Source organism: Mus caroli, chromosome 15 (assembly GCF_900094665.2).
Source record: "Mus caroli chromosome 15, CAROLI_EIJ_v1.1, whole genome shotgun sequence".
Lineage (NCBI taxonomy): Eukaryota > Metazoa > Chordata > Mammalia > Rodentia > Muridae > Mus > Mus caroli.
This window is the reverse complement of record NC_034584.1, coordinates 78,778,200-78,789,005: the sequence shown is the minus strand read 5'-3', so window position 1 is coordinate 78,789,005 and position 10,806 is coordinate 78,778,200. Positions and strand designations below refer to the sequence as shown.

The 10,806-nt window shown below is 49.3% G+C and overlaps 1 protein-coding gene across 1 annotated transcript in view; it reads left to right on the top strand.

Annotated features, from left to right (window-relative positions):
* The window catches only part of Phf21b (PHD finger protein 21B), a 72,141-nt gene extending 66,370 nt beyond the window's left edge, over nt 1-5,771 (top strand). Inside the window, exon 13 of the mRNA XM_029470050.1 lies at nt 3,693-5,771. Within this exon, the coding sequence (XP_029325910.1) occupies nt 3,693-3,914 (222 nt within the window). The 3' untranslated portion in view covers nt 3,915-5,771. The remainder of the gene's footprint in view (nt 1-3,692) is intronic.
* Nucleotides 5,772-10,806: the final 5,035 nt, after the last annotated feature.

Below are 10,806 nucleotides of genomic sequence, written 5' to 3'. Positions count from 1 at the left end.
GGGGCATGGCCTCAGCTGTGAAGGTGAGCACAGGTGTGGGGGCATGGCCTCAGCTGTGAAGGTGAGCACAGGTGTGGGGCATGGCCTCAGCTATGAAGGTGAGCACAGGTGTGGAGGGATGAAGGTGAGCACAGGTGTGGGGCAGGGGTGGCCTCAGCTGTGAAGGTGAGCACAGGTGTTGGGGAGGGGAGGCCTCAGTTGTGAGGTGAGCACAGGTGTGTGGGGGGGGTGGTGGCGTAAGCTGTGAAGGTGAGCACAGGTGTGTGTGTGGGGTGGCCTCAGCTGTGAAAGTAAGCACAGGTGTGAGAGCATGGCCTTAGCTGTGAAGGTGAGCACAGGGGTGGGGGTGGGGGTGGGGGGTGTGGGGGAGAGGGATGCCTCATTATCCTCTCACTGAACACAGTCTGACCAGTACCCATAGGTTCAGGGTGCAGTTCTGATGTGGTCCATGAATACTAATCAAGCGGCCTCTATATGACCTTGGCAAGGCCCTGCCTTTCTGAACCTCAGCTTCCTCCTCTATAAAGAGAACACAGTCCTCTGTAGATTGACGATAGACAAAATGATGAAGATGATGGTGGGTGGTGGTAACGGCAATGATGGTAGTGGTGGTGATAGTGGTGATGGTGGGCAGTGATGGTGATGATGGTGGTGGTGATAACGTTGATGGTCTTGATGATGGTGGTAGAGACAGTAAGGCAGATAGTGCTGACAGTAGCAGTGATAGAAGTCCTAACAGCAGTTGGGAGAAGCTGTTTTTCTGTTTTATTATATTTTATTTATTTCAATAGGGCTGGGGATTGAGCCTAGAGTTGCATGCATGTTGGACAAACACTTTATATCCCAGGCATGGAGGGAGAGGGAGGGGGCTAGAGGTGTGAACGCACCTGCAGGCTCACATACTTGTGTGCACACAGGTTCAGGCCAGAGGAAGCTGCCTTCCTCTGTTGCACTCCGCTTATTCCCTACATAGAGGGTTTACCACTAAACTTGACATCTGCTCAACATCTGGCTTGGCTGTTGAGCTTTTGAATTTCCAGGATCCACCTGTTTCTGACTCCCAACATTGAGGTTACAGTAATACATGGTCATATTCGGCCTTTATGTGGCTGCTTGAGATGCCAGCTCAGTGCCTTTTTAGCCTGTGAGGATTCTCTATAGCAGCCGTTCTCAACCTTCCTAATGCTGGGACCCTTTAATACAGTTCCTTGTGTCGTGGTGACCCCCAACCATAAGATTATTTTATTGCTACTTCATAACTGTAATGTTGCCACAGATATGAACTGTAATGTAAATATCCGATATTTCTCATGGTCTTAGGTTGACCCCTGTGAAAGGGTCATTCAACCCCAAAGCATGACAACCCACAGGTTGAGAACCACTGCTCTAGAGGAACAGAACAGATAGAAAGAATCTCTCGATAGATAGATAGATAGATAGATAGATAGATAGATAGATAGATAGATAGATAAGGAATTTATTAGAGTGGCTTACATGCTGTGGTCCAGCTAGTCCAACAATGGCTGTCTACCCATGGAAGTTCCAAGAATCCAGTACTTGTTCAGGCCACAAGGTTGGATGTCTCAGCTGGTCGTCAGTATATGCCAGAATCCCGAAGAAGTAGATTCTCATGCCAGTGAAGGAATGGACTTGTTAGTGAGAACAAGCAGGCGAAGAGAGTAAGCTTCCTTCTTCGATGTCCTTTTTAGAGGTAGGCTTCCAGCAGAAGGTGTGGCCCAGATTAAAGTTGTATCTTTCTACTTTAAATTATTTAATTAAAACAAAAACAAAAACAAGAAAACTCCTCACAGGTGTACCCAACCACTTGGGTTTTAGCCAATTCCAGATGTTGTCAAGTAGACAACCAAGAATAGCCATCACAAGTCCACCCCTTGTCGATTTGACAGAGTCATAGCTCCTTATGGTCATGCTTAATTTCCAAATGAAACCAAGAACTAAAATATACAATTGCAAATTCATTATATATTTAACCATATCATAATTACGCCTAATATGATATCACTATCCTTCATACAATCACAAACACATTATAAATTTAGAATTGGGGGCCGGTGAGATGGCTCAGCAGGTAAGAGCACCCGACTGCTCTTCTGAAGGTCCTGAGTTCAAATCCCAGCCACCACATGGTGGCTCACAACCATCTGTAACGAGATCTGACTCCCTCTTCGGGTGTGTCTGAAGACAGCTACAGTGTACTTTATTAAACATAATAAATAAATAAATAAATTTAGAATTGGTGGCAAAGTCCATTCAGGGACATTCTTTTAGTAGCTCAGCTTACATATGATAAGCACTGATATTCTCATAGTTGATGCTACACTGCATGATAAGGAAATCAAAGAAAGAAAACACAAGTATCTGTGCATATGCATTCCTCTTGTTGGTGTTGGTTGTTTTGTTTGAAACAGGGTTTCTCTGTGTAGCCTTGGCTGTCCTTAAACTCACTCTGTAGACCAGGCTGGCCTCAAACTCAAAAGTCTGCCTGTCTCTGCCTCCCAAGTACTGGGATTAAAGGTGTGTGCCACCACCACCCAGCCTTACAAATGTATTCTTATCAAAATATGACAGAAACACTCATATAAATTATAATCCTCATTTCTGTAGCTAGTCACCTGACCTTAGCTAGTATTTATAACTACCTTTCTTTACTACCCATCTGTATTTCCTTCACCCTCTGCAAGCACCTCAGCAGGTCGTGGCTCTTTTCCTGGAGGAGTGACCCATACCTTCATTCCTAGTGGGTCTGTGTCCTTTGTCGTCCTGCTTGGATTAGGTTGTTGTAGTTTCCCATGGACTATAGTCACAGGACATGGTAGTCCTAAGAGATGCTCTAAAGGATCTCTGGCCCTCCAGACATGATCCTTCTTATCTTCATTGTGGAGAGGCAATCCAACTTTCCCTTGGTGATCTAGATCAGTCACCCTCCTGACCCTGTTATTTCCTTTCTTAGCCTGTTGGCTTACAGGCAACAGAAGCTCAAAGGGGCTGGGTATGGGGGTGGGGGTGGGGGTGGGGCAGTTCAAGCTTCCAGTTCAATGGAATGTTAGTTGTGGCTCCTCACTGGAGTGCTCTCCACTCTAGAGCCAATTTCTAGGCCAGCAGAAGATGTGGCCCAGATTAAAGGTGGATCTTCCCACCTCAGAAGATCTGGACTAAAAGTGTGTCTTTCCTCAAAGATCAGGATTCAAAGTGGGTCTTCCCACTTCAGTTCAATATAGATGTAGTCAAGTTGACCACCAAGCATAGCCAAAACATGCCCTGAAAGAGTCCCTGATTACTCGTATCCTAGTTTGAAGGGTGCCCCAAAGGAAGTCAGTATTTCACTGCCACCCTTTAACCTAGTGTCACCATCATCCGACTTAGGCCTTAGTCCCATTGCAGTGCCATCTCTGTGTGACACACAGAGAAGCTAGAGAGAAGGCAGAAGAGGAGAGCATGCTGGCAAGCCTGTGGGCTTCCGTGGCTGCTGCTGGCCAAGCTCTATGGGGACAGTCATCCCTGCCACTCCAGCCATGTATTTTTTCGTGAGGTCTTTGGCCTGTTTCAGGTTCTGCTGGGGTTGGGGGTCAGGGGAAGGCTTTGTGAGAGGAGGTGGGCTCATCAAGGTGGCTGGTCCAGGATGCTGTAGAACTCAATGCTGACACTGCCTCCAACACTTCTGCTCTTGACAGAAATGTTTGGAGCTGAAGACAAGCCTCCTGGCCCGCCAACGGGGCACACAGTCATCGCTGGACCGCATCCGGGCCCTCCTCAGACTGATCCAGGGTGAGCAGATGCTTCAGGTCGCTATGGCAACCAGCAGCCCCACCCCGCTTCTGGCCGGGCCCTGGACCAAGCCTTCCACCACCACCACCATGCGCACTGCCCTCCAGCACCCCCAGAATCACAACTGACCCCAGGGACCTGTCTAACATTCATGGAAAGTTACTGGGACCTTGCTCTCAAGACCTGGAGGATCTGTCGGCCTTAATTCATAAACTCTATGAATTTTAGACAAAAATAAAACTAGACAGAGTGATGAGGAGAGAAAGGAGGAGTGAGATGAGTGTCCTAGAGCCAGAACCAGCCTGAGGTGGATCCCTCCACCAGTTGCAGGGTACACCCGGAGGCCAGGTGAAGGTGTCTCAGATCCAGGCACACTAGGCCCTCGCCCGAGGCTGCCAGGCCTCCCTGGCCTTTGGGTTTCATGACCAGCTCTCTCTTTGCGTTGTCCCCCTCAAGACAGGAAGACTTTAGACTTCGGAGAGTGAGGCAGACTGGGCCACACACGGCTTGTGAGGACTCAAGCTGACAACAGATAGCTGGTTAGTGGGGTGGCGCGGGGTGTGCCTCTGGTGCAAGAGAGGGTAGTTAACCTAGGTTATTCTCCAGTGGCCCTGGGGCTCCCTGTGCCCCGCTGGCCCCTAATCCATCAGTATTACCATGTTGAAAATCAGTCATTTAACTGGACAAGTGACAGGCCAGCTTCTCTTGGGGTCACCCACTGCTGCATGGGCTGTCTGGCCTGGCCTGGCCTCTGCCTCTCCCTTTCCCAGCTCACGCTCTTGTTGCTGCCCACCCGCCTCTTCCTATTGCCAATCCCTGGAATTTTCCTCATGGAGTTCCAGGCTAGAGGGAGCAGTCACCCAGCAGGGGAGGCACCTGGCAGGTTTCAACTCACAACCGGAAACCTTTCAAGCACTCTCCTTTGCAGGAGCCGCCAAGCATCCTGCCCACTTCATGCCAGTTAAAGACACTATGCCAAAAAGAGCTTCACACTTTTTGTATAGCGTTTTGTTTTTGTTGTATGATCCATAATGTGAACTGCGCCCCTGCCTGCCTTCCTCTGCATCTGATGGTCTCTGCTCCGATACAGGAACTGGTACACTCGCCTGAGAGGGACCAGATGGAGCACCCAAGAAGGGACTTAGAGATCCAGGGAGAAGGCAGAGAGAGTGGTGCACTTGGGGCCCTGGCCTTGGGAGACTCCAGAGCCCTCAACGCTCTCCTCAAAGCGGTCTCCATATTTGCAGGGAGTGTAGGCTCCTAGGCACCCTGGGGGCTCCTGCACCTCTGTGAGCCATGCAGCCCACTTCCGCAAGCCTCGCCCTGTCCCGAGGGACACAGCACAACCCATATGTGACCAGGAGCCACAGGGCTCCCCCCACCCCCGAGCATATCACACGGTGCCGAATTGCAGTGAGCACGCACGCGTGCATGCGCCAGGGCCACAGACGCACACCTGTGCACGCAGACACACGTGCAGAGCGGGAAGGCTGGCTGGGATCCCGCCACCAGCTGTTTTCCCTCTTGTCATTTCTCACGACTCCGGGAGAAACTGTGCTGTAGGATACAAATCTATTTTAATACACATTACACTGGGTTGAACAAGATTTTTTATATTCTTTTATTGATGAACAACGTGGGCCCTGCGAGGCACACGCCTTTATATATTGGTTACGCGGTGCCGATTATGCGTTACCGCACGGCTGGCGACGTAACTGTCTTCAGGTTCTTTTGTTGGTTTGATTTTTCTTCCTGGATGGATTGAGTTCGATTTTGCAAGAAACGTGGGAGGATGTTGGAAGGTTGGACCCGGGAGGGGGAGCTGCTGACGCGTCTCGAGACTTAGTTTTGATTTTTTTTTTTCTTTTCTTTTTTGGGACCAAGGGGGACCGTCCAGTGGATAGTGGCTAGAGAAAGTGTTTGTCTTAAATATTCCAGTGTAGTTTTCCTTCTGTATGATGCATTAAATCCAGTTTCAAAGTTCGGTGGTCCTGTGTCCTTGCTTTCGGTGTGAGGCTCTAGGGAACCCTGGGACAACTGGGTGGGTTTAAAAATGGCTGAAAGCCAGGGTCACATGACCTTGAAAGTGACCACGCCAAAGGAAAGTGGGAGCGCTTGGTGTCCACCCCAGTCCTGGGAGGTAGCAGACTCAGGTTATAAAAAGCACCAAAATGACCTTGGCTGGTTCCCGAGTGGAGGGCCCGGCACACTCACGCTTCTCACCCGCTCTTCAGGTTCTCCGCCTTGCCTACTGGGCACAGAGTGCACCACACCACCGCTGTTATACCTGAAGCTAGGATGGGAGAAGGGCCTGTTAAATGCTACCTGTGGCGCTGAGGACGGAAACACGCATGCGTCCATGCACTGACAGGCTGGATAGCCCACCACGCATGCTCACTGCAGCCAGGGCCTAGTGCAATTGCTCAGGGGCACATTGTGGTTTTAGAAGCTCCACACTTCGGATCTGCCTGCACCATCTACACGCTCCCTAGCCTTCTGTCTGCTGAACAATCTTCACAGCCTCCTTTCCAGTCCCTAGATCTTTTCTGTTCTCTTCCCCGCCTCCACCCCCTCTGCCCCATAGCTCCTCTGGGACAGTCTAAATAGTCTTAGTAACTTTTAGGCAGATCCAGTAGGTGCCCTGCTCATGCGGCCCACGTGACTTACCAATGACGCCTCACTATTGAAACAGCTCACATGACCCCTCGGGAATGACTGTCCCATGTCCACTTTAGGCTATTCCCTCCTACCTAACCTCCGTATTCTGGAGACCTCTCAGTCTACACCAGCCTCTGCTCTCTCCAGTGCTCCTTGGACAGCTGTCCCTTCAGTTCTTGTATCTACACTGGTAGCCATCCCAGACTGACATCACGGAGGACATCTCAGATACGGCACAGTCTGGTGCTCCGGGGTCTCTGTCACTTGGCCCTCCATCCCCTTGTCACCTAGATTTGCTGCCACCATCCACCTGCTCCTTCCTGTTCAGGTGCTAGTGACAGGTGTGGGTGGAGCACCTGCCAACCGGTCTGCTCCGGGTGTGCTCAGCTAAAGTTAAGTCTTTATCTCACCCATCTTCCTTGTGGCATCCAGGGCCCCATGGCCCTCCGTCCCTGCTCTCTTTTGGGTCCTTGTCTGCTGCTTTCTGCCATCTCCATCTCCTGCTCTGTGTCAGTTCACAAAGCAAGCTCCTACCTCAGGGCCTTTGCACACACAGGGCCTCTGCTCCGTGGGCTCTTGCTCACTGCCTTCTCAGGTTGCTGCAAGACTTGACCTTCCCCATTGTCACTGCTGCTGGACCACAGCTCTCCCAGCTCCCGTGGCCCTTCCCACCCCTGCCTATTCCTTCCTGCTGGTTGTTGAGTCTTCACAATCCATTCTGCACTTTCTCTAGCAAGAAGATGAAAGTTTATCAGTGTGTTAGGCAAAATGCTTGAAGGAAAACGGCCTGAAGGGGGAAAGATTTGGTTTTGGCTCAACTGTTCAAAGGTTTCAATCTATCATGGTGGGTGGCCTGGCTGGGCAGAACTGTACACAGCAGAGTGGCCAGGAGGGAGAGATACATGGAAAAGGATACATGGGGTTGGGGGAGATATATTTGTGTATTTGTGTGCTAACTAGTTCTGTGTGTGTGTGTGTGTGTGTGTGTGTGTGTGTGTGTGTGTGTGTGTGTGTGAAGAGATTCAGTTTCCCCTGAATCTGGAGTCACAGGCAGTTGTGAGCCATTATGTGGATGCTGGGAACCAAACCCAGGTCTTCTGCGAGAGCAGTAATCATTGTTAACCTCTGAGCCATATCCCCATCCACGACCTTTTCATTCCCCCAGCCTGCAACTTGGCATTACTTACTCTCACGGTTAAATGGCTCTGCCCACACCTTCACAGACATACTCTGGGTGAGCTCTACAAAATTTCAAGGTGCTTCTCAGCCTCACCAAGTTGACAATCAAGACTCCCCATCATAATCTGTTGCCAGACAAATGGGCCTGAGAACAAAGCTTGCCAAGGTTGCCAGTCTCCTGGCCAGGATGCCATGCTGAGCAGGCGGAGGGGGTGGGGGCGTCAGAGCTCCTTTGGGGGTGGGGCGGGGGTACTGGAAAAGAGATCCCATTTAACACAAGCCCGAGCAGCCAAGGGACTGGTTTAGCAGGGCTGTGACTATACCCTATATTCCACCTTCTGGACACAGGGCACCTCATGGCCTTTGTGTGACAGCCAGAGGTCACTGTCCCAACCTGCACAGACAGCTCCTGATCCAGTGCCTCATCCATCTGAGGCTGTAGTTAAGGACTGAGTGGCTGACCTCCAACTCACTATGTAGTTAAGGATAGCCTTGTTCTTCTGATCCTCCTGCCTCTACCCCCTGAGAACTGGCTTTGCAGGTGTTTGCTGGCACATCTGGCTCACGGGTGCTGTGATCAAGCCCATGACTTTGTACATGCTGGGTAAGCACATTACCAATTGAACTATAGCCTCAGCCATCATGTGTGTTTTTAAAATATTTAGTGCTAGGCCCTTTAATCCAGTATTAGGGAGGCAGAAGGAGACGGAACTCTGTCAGTTCAAGGCCAGCCTGATCTACATAGCAGTTGCCAGATCAATATAATGGCACCCTGTCTCAAAAAAAAAAAAAAATTAAAAAATAAAAATAAAGAGATATCCTATATAGCCCAAATTCTGCCTGCATACCTTCCTCTGCCTTGTCTATCTGCAACTTATTAGGGACCATCTCTGGCTAGCATCCCCTTTAGAGGCTGCAGCCACGCCTTCTCCGGTAGGATCAGAAGCCCAGTTTGGTGGAGGAAGTTCTTCCAGGTTGTCCTGGTCTCGGAGACTCTCACAGCCTGATGGTGTCAATTCTACCTTGACGGGTTGGATTTTACCTTGACAGCTGCCTGTCCTCAGTTTTCCTTTTCAGATCTCTCTGTAGCCACGTTTCCCTGTGTGGCTTGCACTCTAAAAACTCACCAAATCTTCCTGCCCATTCGAACAGTTGTCTAACACATTCCTACTTAGACCCAAACCCAAATGGCATCTGCAAGCTGCTTCTACCTCCCTCCTCCCTCCTCCTTCCTTTTTTCCTTCTTTCCTTCTTTTCTTCCTTCCTCTCTGCCTGCCTGCCTGCTTACCTACCTGTCTGTTTTGGATTTTGACACAAGATTCTCACTATGTGGCTCTGGCAGGCCTGGAACTCACTCACTATGAGGACTGCTCACCTCTGCCTCCCAAGTGTTGGGATTAAAGGCAAGTGCCACCATGCCTGTCAGCCACCCTTCTCATCTGTAGCCCACTTCTCTTGCCTCCTACAGTGGCGTCTAGTCCAGTGAGGATGGGAGAGGTGAGACTTGACATCTTTTCTTAATGATAAAGTTTCAAGAATATCACCATAGGTGTTAGGTTAGTCAGGGTTCTCTAGAAAAACAGCATAGGCAGAATGAATGCATATTTAAAATGGAGGTCATTACATTGGCTTACAGGGTATAGGCTGTCTCACATGGGACAGGTTGGGAACCCAGTAGCTCAGTCCATGAGGCTGGACACCTCAGGAGTCTCAACTTTGTGCCAAAGACCTGGAGGATTCCACTGGTGCTCACTTAGCTTGGAAGGCTCAAGGAGCTGGGTTCTGGCCTCAGTGGAGGGCAGCAGCAGCTCTCACCAGCAAGAGGCCAAGACAGGCAGACAAGAAACATACACTTTTCCCTTGGACATTCTTGTTTCTGGTCCCTAACTACCGAAAGGTGCCACCCATTCAAGACAGGTCTTTTTTTTGTTGTTTTTTTTGTTTTGTTTTGTTTTGTTTTTTGTTTTTTCGAGACAGGGTTTCTCTGTATAGCCCTGGCTGTCCTGGAACTCACTCTGTAGACCAGGCTGGCCTCGAACTCAGAAATCCGCCTGCCTCTGCCTCCCGAGTGCTGGGATTCAAGGCGTGCGCCACCACACCCGGCTAAGACAGGTCTTTCCACTTTGATTAATCCCTCATTAGCATACCCAGGGGCTTCTAGAATCTCTTTTCATGATTCTAGATCACATTAAGTTGATAGTCAACAGCATGGTAGATAGGAATTCTGTTTGCTTTATGTTTATTTTATGTATGTGTGTTGTGTGTGTGTGTGTATGTGTGACACATGAGTTCAGAATACTTTTAGAGGCTGGAAGAGTGTGTCAGATCCCATAGCTGAAGTTATAGGTAGTTTAAGAGCTGCCCAGTGTAGGTGCTGGGAACCAAACTTTAGTTTCAAGAGCCTCAGTTGCACGCCTTTAATCCCAGCACTTGGGAGGCAGAGGCAGGCAGATTTCTGAGTTTGAGACCAGCCTGGTCTACAGAATGAGTTTCAGGACAGGCAGGGCTACACAGAGAAGCCCTGTCTCAAAAAACCAAAAAGAAAAGAAAAAAAAGAAAAAGAAAAAAGAGCCTCAGTTGCCTTTAACTGCTGAGCCCTCTTACCGCCTCATAGGCTTTTTGTTTTAAAATCTCGATTGTTTTTAATTTTTTTCAAATGCATACACCATGCTTTTTAAATCGTGTGAGTGTCCCCCGATTCTGCACGTGTGATTATTTATGTTACTTTTTGAACACTAAGCCAAGTTTAAACTCTAGGAATAAGCCCTACTTACTCACTGCACAGCGTCCCTTCCGTCGGCTCCATGTGACGCACTGTTATTAGGTGCTCTGTACTGACGTTTCAGTGGGATGGTACATTTCTGCCAGTCCTCCTGACGCCTCGGACACCGTCATACTAAATAATTCAGAAACATGCCCCTTGCTTCCCGAAACAGTCTTTTCTGTTAGAATGCACTAGTGAAGCCGTCTGGAGCAAGAGTTTCATTTGCGAGAAGATGTTTCCACCTAACATTTTAATATGTTTAACACACGGGCCTGTTGGGACAGTCTGCTCTGCTGTCAGTTCCAATACATTGAGTTGTTCAAGGAATTATCACTTAGACCGATTTTAGCGTAAAATTGTTGGTGACAGTTTGATGATCTTTTCTTCGCTCTCTGCTCACTCTAAAGCAATAAGTACTT